This window comes from Salvia hispanica, chromosome 2 (genome assembly GCF_023119035.1).
Source record: "Salvia hispanica cultivar TCC Black 2014 chromosome 2, UniMelb_Shisp_WGS_1.0, whole genome shotgun sequence".
Lineage (NCBI taxonomy): Eukaryota > Viridiplantae > Streptophyta > Magnoliopsida > Lamiales > Lamiaceae > Salvia > Salvia hispanica.
Window position 1 is genome coordinate 16,162,791 of NC_062966.1, and position 23,904 is coordinate 16,186,694.

The 23,904-nt window shown below is 36.2% G+C and overlaps 4 protein-coding genes across 5 annotated transcripts; 1 reads left to right on the forward strand and 3 right to left on the reverse strand.

The window, feature by feature from the left end:
- Positions 1–2,897: 2,897 nt before the first annotated feature.
- On the reverse strand, positions 2,898–4,034 carry LOC125204375 (uncharacterized protein At5g23160-like). Its single transcript, XM_048103028.1, has 2 exons — positions 3,564–4,034; positions 2,898–3,498 (listed from the first exon to the last, which is right to left on the reverse strand). The coding sequence occupies exons 1-2, from the start codon at positions 3,846–3,848 to the stop codon at positions 3,109–3,111; spliced, it is 675 nt and encodes a 224-aa protein (XP_047958985.1). The 5' UTR covers positions 3,849–4,034; the 3' UTR covers positions 2,898–3,108.
- Positions 4,035–5,605: 1,571 nt separating this feature from the next.
- LOC125204037 (E3 ubiquitin ligase BIG BROTHER-related-like) lies at positions 5,606–8,700 on the reverse strand. Its single transcript, XM_048102578.1, has 7 exons — positions 8,431–8,700; positions 7,747–8,056; positions 7,581–7,627; positions 7,071–7,112; positions 6,859–6,980; positions 6,467–6,575; positions 5,606–5,884 (listed from the first exon to the last, which is right to left on the reverse strand). Exons 1-7 carry the CDS (start codon positions 8,596–8,598, stop codon positions 5,837–5,839), a joined length of 846 nt encoding a protein of 281 aa, XP_047958535.1. The 5' UTR covers positions 8,599–8,700; the 3' UTR covers positions 5,606–5,836.
- A 5,015-nt stretch (positions 8,701–13,715) lies between these two features.
- On the forward strand, positions 13,716–16,908 carry LOC125203496 (inactive leucine-rich repeat receptor-like serine/threonine-protein kinase At1g60630). The gene is made up of 2 exons (XM_048101848.1): positions 13,716–15,593; positions 16,050–16,908. The coding sequence occupies exons 1-2, from the start codon at positions 14,306–14,308 to the stop codon at positions 16,712–16,714; spliced, it is 1,953 nt and encodes a 650-aa protein (XP_047957805.1). The 5' UTR covers positions 13,716–14,305; the 3' UTR covers positions 16,715–16,908.
- A 105-nt stretch (positions 16,909–17,013) lies between these two features.
- LOC125203378 lies at positions 17,014–23,194 on the reverse strand. 2 transcript variants are annotated; one of them, XM_048101710.1, is made up of 8 exons: positions 22,525–23,194; positions 21,546–21,645; positions 21,322–21,378; positions 20,400–20,520; positions 20,056–20,138; positions 18,077–18,132; positions 17,903–17,999; positions 17,014–17,585 (listed from the first exon to the last, which is right to left on the reverse strand). In XM_048101710.1, exons 1-8 carry the CDS (start codon positions 22,845–22,847, stop codon positions 17,529–17,531), a joined length of 894 nt encoding a protein of 297 aa, XP_047957667.1. In that variant the 5' UTR covers positions 22,848–23,194; the 3' UTR covers positions 17,014–17,528. The 2 variants fall into 2 exon arrangements, with proteins under 2 accessions (XP_047957667.1, XP_047957666.1); XM_048101709.1 differs by having other exon boundaries at positions 18,077–18,138.
- Between the last annotated feature and the right edge of the window lie 710 nt (positions 23,195–23,904).

Genomic DNA, 23,904 nt, shown 5'->3' on the forward strand with positions numbered 1-23,904 from the left:
CTAAACCAAGCGATTAGGTAGCAATTAATTCAAAGCCGGCCCCTGGATCCCCTAATTTTACATAATAAAATAGGTTCACGTGGTTGCATATTTATTTGACGACACATAAACCATAAAACATTTAACTTGGAGTTGAAAAATGTGTACATGTGAGTGGTTTTTTCTTCAAGTGAATAAATCTCACCAAATGATTCATTAACTTATCTTCAGAAGTTACCCATCACAACTATGTATATAGACCTGCCCAAGGTTTATCGAACCGGCGGTTAAAATCGAAACCGTAACCGTCGGTTATGGTTTCGAATCGAAACCGTGAAAATTTACCTGAACCGAAACCGTCGATTTTTGAACCATGGTTCGGTTCAGATTCAAATATTTTCGAACCGAAACCGTGCCAGAACCGCAGGTTCCACGCGGTTTCAAACCGGAACCGCGAAAAACCACCGAAAAACTGTGAAATCAAGCCGAAACCGCAAAAAAACGGTGGTTTGAAACGTGAAAAACCATAAAAAACCGCCGAAAAACCGTCGATTCGGAACCAAAACCGAAACCGCGAAACACCCTTGCGGTTCGGTTCCGGTTCAACAATTTCCAAAACCGAAACCGGCGGTTCCGAACCGTAATCGGCGGTTCCTGAACCGTGGACACCTCTGACTATGTAGTAGGAGTAGAATATTGTGATCCATTGTGGTGGTTCCTTGTACGTTTCTGATATATATGGACCGTTTCTTTGAGGAACAAAATGAGATTTAGAGCATCCGCAATGGTCGGCTAGCGACCGGCTTCGTCGCGCTAGCCGATCGGCTAGCCGAACCATTGCGACCGGCCAGCGCGAAATCGGCGAGCGCATCGGCGTGGGCTGGCCGATCGCTCGTCGCTAGCCGATCCGCTGGCCGATCGGCTGGCCGCCATTGTGGCGGCCCGATCGGCTAGCTTGATCAGCCAGTTGGCAAATTCCGATTTTTAATTTTTTTTTTTAAATCATATATAAACGCGATTTTCGTTTCATTTTCATTCGCACCACTTGTTTTAACAAGTTTTCTCTCTATCTCTAACTTTCTGTTCAAGAGCATCATCGAGCGATGGATCACGCTGGTGGTAGCGGTAGCGGTAGTGGTGGGGATCCTCGAGGAGTACGAGACGGAGGATGAACGAGGCTATGGAGGCCTACATGAACCGCGGGATGGAGCGGTACATGCGTATGGAATAGCAGGCGATACCTCGCCCTCCACGAGTTGTCCACCACCGAGCAGTGATTGATCGGGATCACGTAGCTGCACATCAGCGGCTGTACGACGACTACTTTTCAGAGAACCCGCAGTTTCCCGCCAACATGTTCCGGCGGCGTTTCAGAATGCGCAGGGAGTTGTTTAGGGTTCCGCCAACCCTAAACCCTAAACCCTAAACCACCCCTAGTGTGCGACAGGGGGTACCCCTCGATGAAGCCGGCCGACTCAAGGAATTTGCCAGCATGCGCCAAGTGGATGCTCATATTCAACTCCAAAAGGATATTATAGTGATTTATTCTCTCATTATTTTGTCTGGTCAGGTTGCAGAAGACTTGGGGCGAGGGAATCAATTTTTCAGTACTATAAAAGTTGAAATATTGAGCATTGTCTGTTATTACCAAAAATATTTTGGTTTATATTAAATTGTATTATATCTATATTGAGAAATACTAGTAGATATTATGACGTCATTTTGCCTCCCGGTATTCATTTAGCGCACTTGTGTGTTAATTCCTATCTGCAGAAGAGTCAAATATTGTATCCAAATCCAATAGCATAATAAAAAACAATTTTTTCTAGTTATCAAATAAAAAATTTAGATGTATAAGATAATATAGGGGACAAACGGATAGCCTAATTATATTTAGGCCAGCACGACATAAATTGCTAATTAGCTAGCCGAAGTACGAACATTAATCTTTTCAACAAAGAAAAATCGACCACTAATTCATAGGTTTTTTAATCTACTTTTCAATTTAATATTGTACTTAAGATATTGTATATATACTTATATACCACCCATAACCCATTGCTCCAAAATTAACACAAACATGAATTTACATAATATTAATAAAACCACCCATGGCCATGGGCTCTAAAAGGAACACTCTCATTTGTTTCCGCATCTAGAGAATTGACACGGTAAAAATATATTACTAACTGAATTTAAAATATAGATATTGGTGCCTAATATCGTAAAATTTTTAAAATTTAATCTTTTCCATGAAATTTGGCTTCATTAAAATGAGATGGATAATCAAACCTCGTTTTTAGAGGCATTGTAATCATATTAACATCATTTTTTTATGGTAACAATAATTAATGTGATTTTATGACAAATGAGATGTAGCCGAATTCCGTGATGTTGAAAAATTTCAACTATTTAAGTTTATGATATTATATATCCTATTTAAAATTTTGAAAAGTATTGTGATATGAGGCACCAATACCTCTTAATATTGAGGTTGTGTAATTGCTTATGACATGCAATGTGAATTATATAGTGACCAAATAAATTATAGCAAGTGTTAATTTTGCAATAAATTAAAGAAAAATATTACTATGATCACCACGTTTATATAAAATACTAAAATTTCAAACAAGTGAAAATCACATACTACTATTAGTATTAAGCAATGAACCATACTTACCGAAATTAACAATTACCCATTTTAACAAATATAAGCTCCTCCATCTAGCTGGACGGGACCATCACAAGTATCTCAAATTTTGTCTATTCTCTAATTGAACCTGTTGTAATTCTCTCATTTTAGTGATAACATTCTATGCCTCAAAGAGAAGGGTAAAATGTTGACGGTGATTCCTAAACTACCTTTATTATTGGTAAATACACGATACATATAGTAACTACTAATTTACAACATAGCATCCAAATAATTTCCGTGTTCTTATAAAAACATTCGATATTAAAACAAACACTCGTAAAATTAAAAAATGTATACAATTATCTTGAGAAAAATAAAATAAACAAACACCCCCAATTTTAAACAGGCTCGATCAAAATTAAAATCACCCTACCAAAGACAAAAATGTAAAAGATGAAATATACCACACCACCTAACAAAATCAAATTCAAGTGTCATAGGTGTTGATTCCGATGGAGCAAACCTTGCAAAACAACCCTTTTCTTATACTCCCACGAATCAAAATCAACGCCGTCGCTTTCACCGCTTCTGAATTTAACGGCGTACGATTCGTCCATCTTCGGCCTAAATCGCGGCACGAAGTAAAACCATGCTGCCGCGCACACAATCGCCCACACTTTCCCCCAAATTATCATCACCACCAGAGTCACCGATACGATCACCGCTCCAACCGTCGAGTCAACCGGAGCCGGCGCCGCTTTCTGCTTCCTCTGATGTATAATCGGCAGAGAAACCGAGTGCGACAGCTTGCGTTGATTATTATCCGGCCGCTTTATTATCGAACTCGTGGTTGTCGATTTCAATTCGTCTCTGTTTTCGCGCATCTGAAATTTTTGCAGATGTGATTAATTTTATGTGAATTGTGATAGATTAAGAGATGATTAGTTACCTTATTAGTAGTAATTAGTTGATCTGGAGATGGAGATGCGATCTTCTTCTCCTCCTCATCTTGTTCCACGACATCAATTTCTCTACTCTTCAGGATCTCCGGCGGAGGCGCGGCGGTATATTGATCGTTGACCGGAGGAGGAGCAGGTCTCGAGTGGCGGCCGGAGAGTGATTTTCTGTCGCTGTGATCGGCGGAGACTTTATTGGAAATACCGAAGCAGGCAGCGAAGGAGCAGAGGAAGCTGCGTCTCTTTCCTCTTTTTCTCTCCTTTTTGGCGGCAGCCATGGGAGAGAGCGAGAGAAGAGAGAGGGGAGATGTAAGCTGCAGCCTGCAAATGCATGAAGGGTTTTTCTTAATATGTATGCTTAAACCAACACATTTTTGGCCCCCACGTTTTTTTTTTCTTTTTTTCTTTTTTTGTTTGTTAGTTTTTATACTGCATATATACAACGGTGTGAGTGCGTGGTGTAGTGCAAATGGTTTTATAACCTATTGAATTAGGGAAAAATGAAATGTATGGAATTTGATTTGGTTATTTTCTGCAAATTAAATGTTGGATTGGTTAATTATGAATAGACTGTGACTAGCTGACGTGACTTTGGATTTGGAGAAATACAACACTACAATTTCCTAAGTCATCGAATATAAATTAACTTGTGTGCTCTACTAATAGTAATTGCATATTTATTTACTCCTTTTTTTCTTTTCTTTTTTTCACTTTTTTCGTAATTGTGACTGACAGTGTGTAAAAAACACTGAAATTTTACTCGTTCAACCTTTTTTTCACAAAATGACTTAGGTAAATAATCTGTGACTATTTACAACTCCAAAAGAAATAAATTAAAATTATTTTTCGTTTATTTTTCTTTACCCATTTTGACCAAATACCTCATAAAAAGTAAAATGAAATTTAAATCTCTAAAAATTAATAATAATAATAATAATAATAATAATAATAATAATGTCTTATTTACGACGTGAATTAGTTCGTACTATAGTGATACCAATCCTCAATTGATTGATAGAATAGAATATCCTTGTATACAAAGCTGACGACTATGAATGTAAGATAATAAAGTAGTAGTAGCACTAACTAGTAATATATGATTGGAGAGAAACTACGAAGGGAACGTCCACAAGAAGCAAGATACTAATTAAATCGTTTTATGAATTCCAAATACTAGTACTAATTAATATCCTAATTATCAAATCATCTGCATATATAGGAAGATTTGATTGGGCAGTTAAGTCTTAGTTATTATTGATTAAAAAAACGATTCTAACATGATATTCAAATTGACCGATTCAAAGCATTAATTTAAAATTTATGAGCATACATCGTGGTTTAGCTAAAGAAAAACACACTGAAAACGACCTGCCCTCGACAATATACGTGTAACGTGTGTAGCAGTTAATTTAATCTCTGTATAAGTATAACAGAAGGTAATAACTTACTTATATTTAAACTATATCCGTTTATCATAAAAATAAGAGTTTGTAAAGTAGGTAATTTGTAACAAACGACAAATTGAGGGTCGACAAATTTGAATCAGAAGTTCAACAGATATGGAATACCTCGCTATATAACAACAGTTTCAGTTGCCACCTTTGAATTTTAATAATGTTCTAAATTAAAAATGCACAATTGAGCACCTCTTTTTAGTGTAATCCGTCAAAGTTTTAGGTCATCATATCAAATACTGCCGGACCGAGATGTGTGGGGCCCTTAGGATTGGGGTTTCAACCTTTTTTTTTGTATGATCATATTACATATATATCCATGTACAAGAAAATGAATGAAAGTTGATACAGTTGGATTTGTTCTTAAATTAATGGAACATCTATCAATTACTCCCTCCGTCCCAGATTAAGAGTCACTTTTTGCCATAAAAGTCCGTCCCAGTTAAGAGTCACATTTAGTTTTATCCATATTTGGTCATTCAATTTTACCTCATTATTCATCAAAATTACATCAAAATGCCATTATTTATATTTAAATAAACTAAAACAAAAATTAAAAGTAAAAAGGGACCCACCTTCAACCAACTTTACCATCTCACTTCATTTATTACACACTCTACCATCTCACTTCATTTATTACACACTTCAACTCTTTCTTAAAACCCGAGCCATAACAATAAGTGACTCCAAATGTGGGACGGAGGGGGAGGGAGTATTTGCTTCCATCTTTTTACAGAATGTCTCATCTCTTCACCATCCTGGAGGCTATGGCTCCGACGTTTCGCAAAGCTCCATCACCATCGTAGAGTCCGCTAGCTAATACGTGAAGTCGAGACTTCAGCACTGCATACAGGACAGACCTACACAAACGGCACGTCATATACCAATGATCATTTCTCCTCACAGTTCAAATCATCCAAGTATAACTTTTCAAAGAGTGATCTACTAGCGTGATGTTCGTTATCAGCTTTATAATTTCATGATTCATGTATCCAAATAGATGACGGAATCCTCCTAGAGGTGGAAAAGCATGCAACTGGATAAAAGTTTCTAGTTTTAAGGGACATGAACCTGAGTCATCAACATCAGAACAAATCTATGATTCGTTTTTTCTCAACAATGCCAATGAACTGTGTCTCTGTGCTTAATTAGAGTTGTTGAGGCCCGAGTAGGTTGACAAGTATACCATACTGAATAGATGACAAAACAGAAGCAGTGGCCTAAAATGATCGGCGAAACAAAAAATATGAATACATAACCTAGGGCATCGGAGTGTCCAGCTTCAGGCATATATCATGGGAAAATAGAAATAAAAATTTGCATACGATGCATATTTTCTTCATGTGCTTTCCAGTCATATATGTAAATATACACGCACACATGGCACGTGTGTGTCAGGAATGTTCCCCTTAAAGCAATGTGGCATAAGAACATGAACATACCTTGTTTATTTGTAACCAATTGTTAATGCAGTCTGAATGGTAGGAATGTTTACAAGAAAGAAGTGTCAACATGTCGTCATCTTCAAAGTCTAGCCTACATATCACACAGCTGAAAACCCACCAATAAAATGCTGTCAGCATACCAGCATCATTGCAATTTATTTGGTATATATATACTCCATATACAATTTCATTTTTCAGTTCAGTGTAGATGGAAAGAAAAATTAGAAAAAAATCAACAAATCAGGGCCATTTCATCTCAGTTTTGATTTAAAAAGATGAAAATAATAATGATATGCTCCATTGAGGAATTAATCATAATGAGCACCCCTGGTGGACTAGTGGTGATAGGCAAATAATTATGTCTGAAAGAACAAGTTTACAGTACTTACGAATCACTGATTACTTCCTGGCTGCCTTGTGATTTATAGTTAATTGATGGCAAGGATGCAATCGTCTCTGCAGAAAGGCCCCTGCTTTCTGTTCCAACGATTTCACCCAGAGCAAGCAGCTCCTATAACAGTATGACGCAAAGATAACCATGAAATGGAAAGTAAAGTATGCTACAAGAATAAATATAAAATACATTCATAATCTAAGTTACCTCATATGATAGTTCATCCGGGTAAACCTCCTCCCATGCATCCTAAGGATTGGTATTTGGTAACAGGATTAGGCATGGCACAAGCAAATTAAGTATATGCATTTGCAGTTCCAGTGAAATAACAGTGCTGATGGCCAGGTGTAAGCACAGAGATAAACAGATGAGATACTGCATCAAGCTGTGCTACAGTGCCAAAGTAGCTAACTACATGAAGGATTCTAAAGTTAAGATGCATATGCTCTCAAGTTTCAACCACAAGCATTTCCAGAAACATGTTGGCAGAAACATATGCCCTCTTTCTTACAGTTTTAATAGCATACAGGATGATAAATACGTATTATGTATAACAGAAACTCAAAGACTCAAAGCATGATTTCTGGATCAGCAGTAAAACATGGATATAACCTTCAACTCAGTTGAAGCATAAATATAGTATATTCCCCGTCCCTGGTCTACAACTACACTACAGTCATACGAAGACATATATATGACAAGCAGATCAGATTATACCTGAGAATCACCACCATGATCCTCTTCCTCTTCCTCTTCATCTTCACCTTTGCCAAACAATCCATATTGGAATAGTTCAATCTATGTCAGTAATCACACAGTTCTAATACCCAGTTGAACTAATTAACAAGCAAGTAACCAAACAACTATTAACTTGGACTCTCACTTTCATTCATCCCAGCTAGGGCCAACAATCTAGCTGCCATGTCTTCATCTACAGAATCTTGCATGGCTCTCGCAAATGCCTCATCGTCAGAAAATGCAGATGGATCCAATTCAACATCTTGGTCGTCATCATCTTCTCCTTTAGCATGAGCATGCTCGTCAAATACATGTCCTTCACCATCGCCCACCTCAACATCTGACTCTTCGTAATCCTCTTCACTAGCATCGTCATGCTCGTAACTCTCGGCTTCCCAACTCCCATAATCACTGCCACCATCGACTCCCATTCTCAACATCATGTAAGCTCTTTCCTGTTTCAAAAAATCAAGGCTTCAACTGATTTTCAAAATTAATAGAATGGATCACATGCAAAAATATCCCACCGATCACTGCCATAAAACTGATAAGGAAACAATTCAGCAAGGGTGAAGAACTACGTTACCAAATGCTGTGCAAAAACAGGGAATTATAAAGGAAATATCGAACACCGAATCTAAATGTTTCTCAAACGAATATTTTCACCAGAAAACACAACTAGCTGATGCTACGGGTACGCTACGTACTTGTAAATTAGCTAGGGTAAGAAATCAAAACCCTAATTACAAGAAATCAAGCACGGCGACAAAACTGGAAAGAACAAAATAAAGCTACCGTAACGCAGAAAAGGAAGCGAAAACAAAATTACCTGTTCCTGGAGAGTACGAGCAAGTGCTAGATCGGCGTCAAGTTGACTGAGGTCGGTGAAAGGAGTTCTTCGGGGGCGATTTCCGGCGATAGGGTTATCATTGTCGTCACTGGGATTGCAGCGATTGTTGGTGTTGCCGGAATCGGCCTTATCATTGGTGTTCTCCATGAAGATGATCAAAATGCGAAATTGGGGCGTATGCGTGTTGCAGGAGATGTAGGAAGAGGAATTATTGAGCAAGACAGTAGTACGATTTTGGATATTCCGAGTTTCAAATTCTGTTTTATACCGCTATCGTTTTCACTGTTTTAAATGCTGGGATTAATTGTTTATTATCTAATACTCCGTTCCTAATTTTTGTAATTATTCCTCTTTTTTTTTTTTTGTTTTGCTTTCCAATTTAATTGCCTAATTATTGGGCCGGGCTATCGAGCTTGAGCCCATTAAAGGTTTCTATAGACGGGTCGAATTGACTTGGGCCGTTCACCCAGCTCGGGAATACCACATAGGAATATTTATATTACTCCCTACATGATTTCTCGTTGATTTCGGGCCATTTCCTATCACTCTTGAAATTGGAATATAAAATCAAACAAAATTTGTTTCTTTCTCAATTGTCACACAATATCAAAAATTGAAACTAATATGACACAATTAAATATGATATGATAACAAAACAATATAGTTTTTGACAAAATAATGTTGAGTGCTAATGAAAAGGTGACGATATAACCGAAATAACGTTTTGTCGATCATATTTTATTTTTCCATATTAGTTTCAACTCTTAAATGTCAATCATCCCTTTTAGTATATGTTAAGACTGAATATTCAAGAGACGTACTTCGTCTTACACATTCTCTAGATGAAAATGTTCTTTTAGCAAGAGTTACTTTGTCTTACATTTTCCTCATATCAAAAGGTTTAAAATTGAGAACCAAACTTTTTCGCATACACGGATTGAAATTGAGCAATATTTGAAAATTTTAGTTTAATTGATAATCTCGATTTATTTAGTTCGATGACTGATTAACCACCGTCTAACCGCCAAACCTACTCATCAGCCTAGCAAATAAGCTTTTGGGACTATTTCTTGCTATGGATCTAACTTCTACCTGTTGGCAAGTGGGTCTTTAACTATGTACTTATATAAGATAATTGACGTTTTAGATGTGAAAAACATGGCCAGCTTGAGATTTCCAAATCTCTATTTGGACAACGACAATGTGATTCTCCTATTTTACATGGGTGGTGCCCCACTTCTATATAGAATTGACTATTAAAATGCAATCTTGTTTCAAATTAGTGATGCATTATTAATGTACTCACCCCTTTTCTAGTGTCTTCTCATAACAGCAGGCACTCACTTGTATGGATGTATTAACACTTATGGAGCAACAATAATGCTTTCCACTTTCCAAGCAAAAATGTAGGTCACTTTTATTTTATAATTTTCAGGTGATAAAATATAGACCAATACTTTTGTAAGGAAAAAGGGTAATGCTTGAAATATGAATTTATGTCGGACCATAATGTCGCAAAATAAGGCATATTGATTTGTCTTGCACTGTTTCATAGGTTCTTTTGTTTATCTCATAGAAGTAGTAAATAAAAAGAAGTTTTGTATAGTAAATAAAATCTATCATCTGTGTGCTTCACCCTTCTTTTTTTTAAAAGAACTTTGAATGATGATAAAATAAAAAAGAAATAATATAGTACTATGTGTCAAAAAATAAACAAAGATATAGTAATAGATTTTGGTATGCGAAATAATTTAGGAGTCCGAAGTAGGCATACATTTCTTGCACGGACATTTATTGCAAAAATATTAATAATATTGCATGCTTTTAAAATGAAGCCGAATTGTGTGGCACCTGCCTTTTCATTTATTAATTATTGCCTTCAATTTGTTCACCCAGTTCCCATTTCAAATATACAACTCTATGTCACTTGTAAACTGCAAACAACTTTATGTCACAATAATTGACATCTACTACCATCTCTCTCACGCGCACATGCACATGAACATGCACACGAGTAAAAATCCATTGTCTGGATATATAATCATGAAATAGTATGTCCAGTCAATCATAATTATAAATAGAAAAATAAAATATTAATCACTTTGTCCCTAAAAAGTATGAAAATTTGATTGGACACGAATTTTAACGCATGGTTGGAAAAGTAAAAAGGACATAGAAAAATTATATTAAAAGTAGTGTTAGTAGAGAGTGAGGTCCATATTATTAGCAATGTAGTTGAATTTTTAAAATTTAAAAATTCATATACTTTTCAACTATAAAAAGAAAATATATAGTTCATGCTTTTCATAGACAAATAAAGTAGTAATATTTTTATAACAATAATGCTATGTAGACACATTATGGCCACCCACACAAGGGTATAATAATACTTAAACACTATTAAAATATTTTAAAAGACTAAACCTAGTTGTTAGTGCATAAGTATTTTACAGGATAGCCCTTTCCTTTAAAAGCTCTATATTTTGCATTAATGTAGGACTCTTTATTCTTTTAGATTTTCTTCAATAATACAAAATTAATATCTGGACCATATTTTATAAATAAAGGAGATTAATACGACTAAGGAGTAAGGACGATAATTTATATAGTTTGAATTAATGATGATTTATAAATCAAATGATCAGAATATAATTTAAAAGAATGATAAAAGTAATAATGTTAATAATAATAGTGATATTAACACGTTAGATACTACTACTACTACTATTATTATTCGATTATATCACACCTTCAAAATCTTATTTATAAAATATCATAAGATTATTATAATTTTATATTTGAATATTATTAAATAGATATATAAGTATGTTATATGAATATAGTTTTGTAAATTAGGGTATGTAGTACTCCTATTAATTACTCCCTCCGTTCATTATAAATAGATCACATTTGCTATTTTAGGATGTTCCTTAAAAATAGACTAATTCTATTTTCATCCGTCCTATAAAAATATGGATATTTTCATTTATGGAAAGTTATCTCTATTTATTATCCATATATATTAAGTTATTTACAACTTATATCACTACCATTAAAATATTAACACTAATGGAGTCTTATTATCCACTAGTGCTACTTAACTACCATTTTCCTCTCTCTTACTTTATAAATTTTATCTTAATTCTTGTGTCATATCATATGACCATATTATGGGGAACGGATGGAGTAATTTTTAGGGATGGACTGAGTATTATTTATGATAGAAGGGTATAACATGTTTAAACTATTTTATAAACACGTACTATATTGTTATTAATCGACAAAATTTTAATTTTTTTCAATTCATATATGAGATATCGATTAATATTTTGTATTGATTCTAAACACGAGGTATAACTTAAAGCTACAACATACACCAAAAAGTTAACTTATTAAACACATATGGTTTAAGAATTAAATTTAATATTAACAATATTGAATGTAAATTCGAAACCAAATTCACATAATGAATAAATAAATAACAGTACATAAAATTAAAACAATTAAAACATAAATACATATACAAACTAAATTAAAACAATTAAAACATAAATACATATACAAACATACGTAAAAATATAATTAAACAATAAATAATAGTATAAAAACGGTGCAAGTTTATGATAACAATAAGTAATTCAATTACTAAATGAGTTTAACTTGATCATAGATAAATGTAAATATTAATATCACACAGGAACTTGGATTATGATAGTTCAGTTTGATATCATAAGATATTATGTATAGTATTATATATTTATTTATTATATTATGATGTACTGCATCATTGTAAATTATTAATAAAATTTAAAAATAATGCATGTTAAGGATAAATAAAATCTCAAATTTACAATTGAATTTAAGATCAATAGAACCAGTAGTCGAATTTGAGATAGATTGGATATCTCACTCATCTGAATGAATACAAGACTAAATGAAATACCAAATTGCTCAATTAAATATAAAATCAAATTATATTTTCAATTATTAAACTGAATTTAAGATTAAACAATTGATAATTAAATTTAAATTTACAGTCATTCAGTCGAAATTAAGATAAACTGAAACTTCCAATTATTTAATTAAATTGAATAACAATTGAATGAAATCTACTAGTGCGAACTAAAATACCGACTAAATTACAAACTTATATGATTATAGCGGAATTATCAATTATCCCATCAAAATAAAAAATACTAATAAACTAAAAAATTAATAAAAAGTAAAATAGTATTCATTTTCAATTAAATATGTTAGTGATATTACTTTTAATTGGAAATGTCTTACTACTTTATTATTCGGTTTCCACTGCAATATGTATATCAAGTCACCTTCAATAACAAATACTATGACTAAAAAGAAATAAAATCTGAGAAAATAATAGAAGGAATAATTAATATAAAGCGTATATAGAAAATAATTGATTTGTTGTAGAGAGCTAAGCATATATTTCTGGATGATTTAATGCAGAGGGTAAAATAGCCATGGATATTTTGATACTTTCTAAGTGCATTAAATTTGATTGTAAAATCTGATTATGGCCAGCCATAATGTGGCCATTTAGCATCACTCTTTTTATAATTATGACTAATTAAACACAGTACGACAATATGTCTATACTATTAAATTTTTATTCCATTTAATGAAGCAAGGAAAAATTAGTAATGGACTGGATTTGTTCTTTTTATAGAAAATGAAGTGTTTCATTGGTGGCGAATTTAGGAGCCCTTGATTTTCGAGAAGAAAATTTCGTATTGATAACATCGAAATCTCAAAGGAAAATTCACAAGTTTAACAAATATCCTCCGTAGTCAACTACACTCCTAAACTTAATGCTAAAAGACACATTAATTGTTTGACTTAACAAAACAAACAAGTTCAATAGTAGTACTATATTTAATTGCTGAGAAACCACAAAATTAAATGGTTAATAAAAGGATGATTGGTTAGCAATGGATCCAATGATGATTTAAATGTGCAAGAATTGATGAAAGAAATGTGACTTAACACTTGGTTCGAGGGAGTTAAGCGTGCATGTAAAAATGGATTCTTTGTGTATGAATTTAAGCAGCAAAACAAAAAAGAATTAGTTCAAGAAATAGAAAAAAGAAGGCATTTTTGGGTCTGTGTTTATTTCACGTGATGCTTTTCAGCCATGTCCCCGTGAGCATGAAATTCGAGGAAAGTGCAAGCGCCCACTCTTCCTAGAGAGAGAGAGTTGAGTAGTAGAGATCACAGATTTAAATTACACAAACAAACTGTTAGAATGGAAAGAATCAATTACCAATGTATGGAAAAATTGGTGAAATATTTTGTGTAGAATACGTTTATTTACTTTCAGCAAATAGGTTGTTTTCTTGTATTCCTATTTAAAAGAGATCAGTTACTTACAAGAAATAATCTTTGAACACAAACCTCCATTAGTGAAACACCCTGTATTGAGTGAGTAGGGATAAATCGCCATAAATTTATACTCCAAATTCTTGACTCTTGTTGTGGGCGCTTGCTTGTCTCTCTCTCTCCACTGGTCAAACCTAATGTGTAGACAGCGACGCTAATTGGCGCTCTTGCTTTACACTTCACTGCCCCCCCAATGATTCACAATAATCTTGTGTCACTCTCCTATAATTACACTGCTAGATCTGGAGATTCCACCACTTATCTTGATGCTAAAGCTCAAGACAGAAAGTTGTCTCCTTTTCGAGCCTCCATGTTTATTTTCTGTTGATCAAGATTTTGAACCAAATGATTATACCCCTTTCTGTTTATTCTAATCATTGATTTGAGTTTCTATCCAAGATTGCACCTTTCAGGATAAAGCAATGCTCTAGTGCATTCGTTCGAGTATTCATCAATGGCTGTTGCTCTCTCTCTGTTTTTGTTGGTGTTGGCTGCATTTCCGCAAGTGAGATCAGGTGATGCTGAGGCTCTGCTCTCTCTCAAAGACTCCATTGATCCATTGGGATTGCTGCAATGGCGGCAGGGGATGGATGTGTGTGAATGGGAAGGTGTGAAGGAATGCCTTAATGGGAGAGTCATGAAGCTTGTGGTTGAGGGGTTTAATCTGAGTGGGAGATTGAATGGGGGGAGCCTTAATCAGTTGGATCAGCTGAGGGTGTTGAGTTTCAAAGATAATTCACTTTCTGGGGAAATTCCAGAGCTTTCTGGACTTGTGAATCTCAAGTCTCTCTTCCTCAATGACAACAGATTCTCTGGGGAAATCCCAGCTGGTCTCTCCCGCTTGCATCGCCTCAAGGTCGTCGTGCTGTCTGGTAACGAGATATCCGGCCACATTCCTCGTTCATTTCTTGACTTGAGTAGATTGTATGAGCTATATTTGCAGGATAATCAATTGAGTGGTGGTGTTCCTCCATTTACTCAAAATAGTTTGAGATTCTTTAATGTGTCTAATAATCTGCTCTCTGGGGAAATCCCCAAAACTCCTGTATTGGTTAGGTTCAATAGTTCCTCGTTCGTTGGTAACACTGATCTGTGTGGCGAACAGATTGAAAAACCGTGTAGTGTTAGTCCATCTAGTAGTCCATCACATTCAGTAGCACCCCATAAAGATTTAGGGCACAGTAAGAGGAATAAGAAGCTTGTTTTGATCATTGCAGTAAGTATAGGAGGATTTGCCTTGTTATGTACTGCAATCGTGCTTCTAATCGTGTGTTGTAGGAGAAGGGGGAAGGGAAAGGGGGAAAGTGATAAGGTGGTTGCACGAGGGGTAGATGAGGGGACACCTAGTGGTGTTGGTAGGGATGATAGTGGTAGGGAGCAAGGGAGATTCTCGTGGGATCAAGGGGGAGAGGGGGTTGGTGTTTTGGCATTCCTTGGGCCCGGTGACCAATTGATGAGCTATAGTATGGAGGATTTGTTGAAGGCCTCAGCTGAGACATTGGGGAGGGGAACGATGGGGAGCACTTACAAAGCAGTGATGGAGTCGGGGTACATTGTGACCGTTAAGAGGCTCAAGGAGTCGAGGTACCCTAGGATGGAGGAGTTCAGGAGGCACATTGAGATTCTTGGTAGGTTAAGGCATCCTAATCTGGTCCCCCTCCGAGCCTATTTCCACGCGAAGGAGGAACGCCTGCTCGTGTATGATTATTTCCCAAATGGCAGCCTCTTCACTCTAGTACATGGTAAGCTGCATCTTTCACTTCAATTACTTGAAATGTGTCTGGTTTTTGTGCTGTTTCTGTCATTATTTTCTACTTCCTGCAAAACTTTTGTATAAAAAGTGATGAGATAATTATGAAATACTCTCTCTCTAGCAAACCAGTTTTCAAGAACACATTGTGTTTCTCTCTTGCTCATGTAAATAAATGTCTACTACTTTCATTTGTGCTTGCTAGAACTGAACTTTTACACAAACAAGTCTTGATTCATACACTGTACTAGTATATATCTTACATTCATCTTTGGTCATGCTTTAAAAAATGGTTCAAACTCGACATTAGAGGTCACTTGAAAGAGAGCAAACCACTTATCATGTTTCTTACTTCTAACACTCCATCCATCCCCGAATAAGAGTCCTATCTAAACGAATTCTATCCCGTACAAGTGGATACTTTGCTTACTCAAAACCACTTTTGCAGGAACAAAATCTGCAGGTGGTTCAAAGCCTCTGCATTGGACATCATGTCTGAAAATCGGAGAGGACTTAGCTGCCGGATTGGTTCACATCCATCAAAACCCGGGCCTAACCCATGGCAACCTCAAGGCCACCAATGTTCTTCTGGGGTCCGACTTCGAGTCCTGTCTCACGGACTATGGCCTAACCCCCTTTAGGAACCCAAACTCACACGAGGAGTCCGGGGTCTCCTCCCTCTTCTACAGGGCCCCTGAATGTCGCGACCCAAGAAAGCCCGTGACTCAAGAGGCTGATGTGTACAGCTATGGAGTCCTCCTGCTGGAGCTGCTGACTGGAAAGACTCCTTTCCAGGATCTCGTCGAGGAGCACGGCTCGGATATACCTAAGTGGGTGAAGTCGGTCAGGGAGGAGACGACGGAGTCTGGGGATGAGCATTCGTCGGGCAATGAGGCGTCCGAGGAGAAGCTGAATGCTCTTGTCAACATTGCGATGGCGTGTGTTTGTGTCGAAAGTGGGAGCCGGCCGGCCATGAAGGACGTTGTGAGGATGATCAGGGAGGCAAGGGCGGAGGCACAGGTGCATGTGTCGTCGAACAGCAGTGATCACTCGCCCGGACGGTGGTCGGACACGGTGCAGAGCTTGACAAGGGAGGATCATTCAAGCATATGAGTGAACATGAATGTGATGGTTTGGTTTCATGCCAATATATGCCATGATGATTTTGTGTATTCTTTTGTTTCTCCAAAAGTGTATTTTTGAGGTTAGATTATATTTTTATTTAGTCATTGCTCTTTGGCTTGGGATGTTTGGCTTTTTATAAATGGTTTGTGACGTTTGGAATACAAGACGGTCTCCTTTCTATTTGTCATGATTCTAATTTCTAACTAAACTATTTTTGCTTCTGGATTGATAATTTTAAATTTTGATTTCTAACAAATATAGCTATAACTTTTCTTGAAAGACACAAATTTAATCTCACGCATGATTTATAAATCGAAGTCGATCAACACTCAACTCACTACTAAGGTCGAAACATCTGCATACAAGACTGAATAATTAGAGTAATTTATACAGCCATCTTCAATCAATTTTCCTTCTCATTGATGAAATCTCATCCAAAATCAGACTAGACATTTATTGGGAATAAATTACAACTTCAATAGAACCATGATTGAATGGGTGGCTGCAAATTTGATAAGCATAACTTCTGTCAAATGCTAGTTTCTAGTATTTCACATTTACATATAGAAGGCGGGCTGTGGCGGTAGCTAACTAGTTGTCTCCGAAAACAAGGCACTATCTCATCTCATGCTCCAAAACAAGGCGTCTTGTTTCTTTGCGACCATCTGCATCTGTTGCACCTCCACCAAAAACAATCCCAGCCTTCAAACATCTCCAAAACCAATTATAAACGAGGCATAATACGCTCTTTCTCCGGGAGATGTATGCTAAAAGCTGGTGTGACCTGAGTTATGAATGTTCATCAGCATCCTGGCTCCTGCTTCAGAGGTATTGAACTTGAAGCACCAAATGTCATGCGCTGGAGATATGAAACAGAGAGAGGCAATATCAGTCATGACCCATTGCAATGAAATACGATAAGATATATTGACTCTGGTCGAGGCTGAGCTAATACTCTGAATTTCTTATCATTTACTATGGTTTATTTGTGTGAAGGAAAACATATACTAGCAGCAGATGTTTCATTGCAGAAATAAGAGGAATCTATAGATGAGCCAAAAATGAACATTCGATACTTGTTACAGGTTCTCAAGCTATTTCCAATTTCCATTTTCAATGTGATTATATGATTTATTGACATTAATGATAATCCTGAAGAGAAGCAGCAGGACATACCTGAGATGAATATGGAAAAATACTACAAACAAGTTCCTCATTTAAGAGAACAGGAAGTGGTGGCATTTGACTCATAATCCCAGGCATGTGTTTCATGCTGCATGAATAAGAGGTGAAAACTATAATCACTTAAAAAAGTAAGTTACACGTAAGGGACCAACAAGAGTGACATACTCATTCAAAACTGTCGTTAAGTTGTTCCTCGTACGGAAAAAGAGATCAATGTTTTCCTGCAACTGATACATGGATGTCAAGATCAGGAGGGTCTGAACACAAGTGAAGGATTTATGAAGGAAATAGATTATCAAAAAGTAAATCGAACACAAATAGATCCACCACCTATCAATACTTCATACACAAGACACAGACCCAAAATGCCAGCCACAAGTTTCTTTTCACTTCGTTGATTATATATTTGATTGGCAGTGAACCTAATAAGAACCAACAACCACATCACATAGCATCCATATTTATGGAGCATCTCATAGAAAGAAGATACAACTCAAGATCATTGTCATTTTATGCTAACAAAAAATATCCAGCAAAAAAGATACAAATCATGCACTTTATTCAAGTGCAACTCAAACGACAAAAAAACTTCTAAGTTGAATCTGATTTTCCAGAGGAAGATTGAAGAATTCCGTGTACTCTTAAAGCTGGTACAGGTTGATGGGGCAAAGAAACTTTTATAAATGCAGATTTTCTTTAAGGGAGTCTTTAGGTAGGATTCACGGCCTGACTTATAGTTGCAGTTTCTAAATAGGTTAAGATCCAGTACCAGTTACTACTTGGTGATAAATTCCATTTCAAAGGAGTAGTAGATTCTAAGCTCATATATTACTCGAGTAGTCTTCGTAATTTGGAATGTAATTGTCACCAAAATTATTTTGGACTTTTCGATGGGTTTTTTCAACATTGATACTTGATAGGAAAGTACTATCTTCTCTTCTCTCTAGCTTTCTCTCTGCTTTTTATGTTATCCATCCAAAGATCCGATTTGTTTACATCATTATCATATTGTACGTGACAGTGACCATCCATTAATAGTGAAGAGCAACTGGCATTCCAATATGCATAAAGTTAGCATTGAATAACCATGTCAATATAAAACAGGGCAAACCAAGTTGATATTATGCTTCTCCTCCAAGGTCTTCTATTACAAGTACAAGACAACCAACATAATATTGATTTCAGAGTCGCACTCCCGACTTAGATTTTAAACTTTGAGGCATCAAAAATTCAAGTTTCCAGTTACAAAACCACAAAAGTAAAAAATAGCTGAAATTTTCAAAATGGGCACTCTACTTTCAGTTACCAGAATCATCCATTTCATGGTGAGAAGTTCATTGCATATGTCAACTATTTTGTAGAATTAATAGGATATATTAGATCAGATACATATTGCTAAAAACAATCCTAAAATAATTAAGAAAAAACATTGTTTGGGATAAACATCGTTATTAACACAAACTACATCCACTGTTGATATAATTTCACTGAGAACCGGATAAAGTTCCAGCAATGTTATATTGGTATTTCTCAAGCAGCTGATTCATGTAGCACATGAAACAATTAATTAGATGTTGATAACGCATCAATCAGGACTGGGCACTATGGTATTTCAAGCAGAAATGTTATGGCAAAAGAAAAAAGTTTGACATCATTAAAATTTGGCTTCTATGTGTATGGTCAATTGAGCAATCTCCGGGAATTTGCATAAAAAGAGTGAGAAATTTATCTCCGTCGGAGAATGGTACTTATCAGGTTATACATGATTAATTTCACATGGAGAACTTATGGTCAGGAAATATGTTCATTTTCCAGCTACTATTGGCACAATGGTACTTACACATTAAGACACTCTATCATCCCACCCCTGACCACAACAAATACATTCTTTATTATTTAATTCCTTGCTAGCTGCTTACTATCCTTACATTTCTTGGTCTTCTATAGCTATGAAAAGTGGTTGGGGGGGAGGGGGGTGAGTATACTTAGAACCGGCTTGGAAAATTGATCTAAATTTGATTGAAGACATATCTCATTCACATAAAAGAACTACAATTGTATCAATATACACCAGCATAGATTTCATAATGAAATTTACAAGGGACTGCAATGCTTTATTCCTTCAGGGTTTGAAGGTGCATTACCTTGAGAGTTGAAAGATTTGCAGATATTTGACCAAAAGCATGGTTATTTTCTTCCAATAGATGCCTGGCTCTGGAACTAAGTACTGAAACATATACGGAAAATTAGTTCACTACATTAAAAAAAGAACTGAAACAGGAAAGCGAATGGAGAAAGAAATAAAAGAAAACCCCCATGACTCCAGTTTATGGTCATAGGCAAAAGTGATGCACAGTGTGTGCAGGCTAAGTAAAACAGCAAGATATAAAAGATCTCATAGTATCACGAAGTTGTTCCAAGTAAGAAATAAATCCAAACCCTGGATTATAAAGAAATCAGAGCAATCCCAATAAAAAATGAGACAGACCTCCTGAAAATATGTAATCACCACTTTGATTATGATGGTTTGAAGGTAAAGAATATGCAGCTAAGTTCACCGATGGAGATGAAGGGACATAATTCTTCAGAGATGCCTCCATTACTGTATCCTGAGAAAATAAGTAAGCTTTAAACAGCTAATTTCTCATAAGAAGATAACTGGTGAGTCATTATCAGACAAGCAGTGCATGGTAAGGTAAGAGCACGTTTTGAATAATAGTGTACAAGTTCAAACATTAAAAGTATTTTTGGGCACTTCAATTGGTAAAGGAAAAAAATTCAGAAACATAAAGTGAAAAGCAACAGAAAAACTATACACTATAAAAATGATCAAGGTAAAGTATAAGTATCTCGAGGCCACAGCCAAAAATTTTGTAGCAACTAGCATTAGAAGAACAAAATTCAGAAGTACATGATACTTGAACAAGATTTCACAACCTGAGTTTAAAATTAAGCTCATCTCCTTTCCTTTTCACTTCAATTTTACCCTTCTGTAATTGTGCATGTGTGTTTTGGTATTTTTTATTCGTTTTATTTATTTGGGGGGAGTGGTGAAGGCCCATTGGACTACCCTGCTGTCCCAGAGGTATAATCCCACTTCCCTGTGTGGAAGATCCAAACCTGATCAGGCAGCTTGCATTTCAATCAACAAAAACCCAATTGCTTATCTTTTCAATGCATTGCTAGGATAAACATCGTCTTAGGCCTCAGAGGAGTAGTTTTTCTCCACTTGACTTTCTCAATGCTAAATATTTCTAAATTCGCAAGTCACAAGTATACTACTCTTTTCAAAATTAGTGTCTATAAAATAAGACTTAAAAAAAAAGCATTCCATGAATTACAGCAAAGAAGATACAGAGAAAAGCAACATAATGAAAAGTACACACAAGCAAGAAATAACACTAATCTACCTTCATGTGCTTCATTTTCTTCCCGAAGCTTGGATCCTCCTGTTTCCTTCGCTTTCTCTAAAAGACAGCAGTCTTAATTAGGCAACTAAACTAAAAGAAGTTGAAACACTCTAAATCAGGCACAGGAAAAGTACATGGCTTTGACATTGATATTAATTATAAAGCTAGTATGACATTTTTTGGGTATACACAACAATAAATTGGGATCTCCACATGTAACTTACCATCATCCATCTACACCGAAGAGCAACATCACGTACAGTTTTGTCCTGGAGGTAGGCAGCTATCTTAATATACTGCATAATATGGGGCTCATTCGCATACCTACAGATTGAAGTAAATTATAACAAATGATATAAGTCAACCTTTTGAAACTAAAATTAGATAGACACTGATAGAAAGTAAATCTAAACAAGAACTCCTTAAACAACACAAACTACATACAGCAAGAAGACAGTATGTGCAGCAGAAAAAAAGTTCTTCGTGTTTTAATAGAGGGATTATGTGAAGCAATTGCATCAACCTGAATTGTATGAGTAGGAAACTGGTGCAGCTGATACACCTCAATAATAGCAGCTTGACTACTCATGGCATTACAACATTTTTATTGATTTGGACAATCTAGAGTATACCAGTTTTCCTTTAAGAAAGATACCTCCCTATAATATAAGTAAAAGAATTTCAGACATTGTTCCAGCTTAATAGTATTAAGTACTAACAGCTGATCCACAACAAAAATCTCAACAGATAAGTTCTATACAATGCATTACGTCTAGTGGTACTGTCAGGGTGCACGTAAAACAAAATTTAGGATAACCCAAATTCACATCCAGCTTGGACATATTCAAACGATCAGTGATCATCGCACCAAAGAGAAACAAAATGCAGTTCAGGATCATACAGCAGCAGCTCATTATATATCGAGTAAAGAAATCCACGTGCATTTGAAACCTAAAATAGCATCTAGGTTCTAATCCACTTCCATCAATTTCTAATGGCCCCATGCATTAGGCTTCTATGACTGCAGATTGATTAAAAAAATATGTAGACCGATAGGGAAAACGATCACTAGCAACTAACAAACATCACACGCGTGCTTGTGTACAATTATACTCCTTGATCAATTATGATCGTGCAAAGTGCTCTTCAAAAATGTGGACAAAACTGGTTTCCTTTAATAATCATCTAGAAGGAACTACCTACTTGGCCAGACCTTCCTCCAGCTTATACTGTTCCTCAACAGACCACTCCACGGCCAGCCCCGTGTCGTGCTTCAATCCCGGCACGGAGTCCAGCAAAAGCGGGGACGTGGAAGGGCCCGGGGAGTTGTTCTGCGCCGAGAAATACTGCATCCCCCCGGCAGAGCAATCGACTGCGCCCAAATTCAAGCTTCCCCCGGGGCTACTGTAGTAATTAGGCATGGGAGCTAGGTCATACCCTGCGGAGCCGCCGCCGCTCATCCCCCCGGCGCCAGATTCGTAGAGCGCGCCGTGATGGTGAAATCCGGGGTTGAACTCACCCGCCATATGCTTGTGAATTCGTCTCGGTTGAAATCATAAAAAATCGCAGCTCCACTTGGATTTTATGGCAACAGTTGGTTGGATTTTGGGTCTCCTTCGCATTACTAACCGCCACACTTAGAATTCCAACTCCAATTGCAATTGAAAGCAGAAAAGCGCACTTCCAGTTGTCTGATTGCGTTTGCGACTGTGTGTGTGTGTGTGAGAGAGAGAGAGAGAGGGGGACAGGGGATTGAAGGAGGAGAGGTGGAATGGAGATGAGCAGGCTATGGGTGTTGGACTGTTGGTGTTGGCTCCTTTTTCTCTTTTGCTCTGTAATTATTGGGTACTGAAGATGCATACATAATTTTTGCTAAAACTTATGATTGGCTTTCGGAAATATTATTCAAATGGATATATATAAACAATCAAAAGTGGGATGAATGGATATTTCTCAATGTCACAACTTTCTTCTGTTGCAATACACTCTAAATATTTCTACCACTTCTTTTTTTATTTTTCCACCCTTTATTTTTGCTTACAAGTAGGGGTGCAGAATTATATCGAAACACTGGAAATACCGGACTTACCGTATTGAAAATACCGATTCTTCGGTATACCGTAGTTTTCGGTGAGGTAACTGTATTAGATTTCCTATACCGTGGTATGCCGAATCGTCAATCGTCGATATATACCGACACTTTGGTATATACCGATTAATTATTACATATATAAACATAGGTTTGTGTTAAAATGACAACAACTCTTAAAGTGACACCACGTATCCAGCAATATTATAAACACTACACAACAATACTATAGATTGTTGTCTAGTGTCTAGCGTATTAGATATTGCTGGCCGAGAAAAAAATGTTGTAAATTGTTGTCTAGTGTATTGGATATTGCTGTCTAGTGTATTGAATATTGCTAGCCGAGAAAATTTACCCTGGAGCGTTTTTTATGATTGCCACATGGCAGCTGATTATTCGTCCACGTGTACAAATAATTGGCTAGGAATGGTGGTATGGTGTTATTTTAAGAGGTGTTGTCATTTTAATGCATCCCTATAAACATATATGTATGG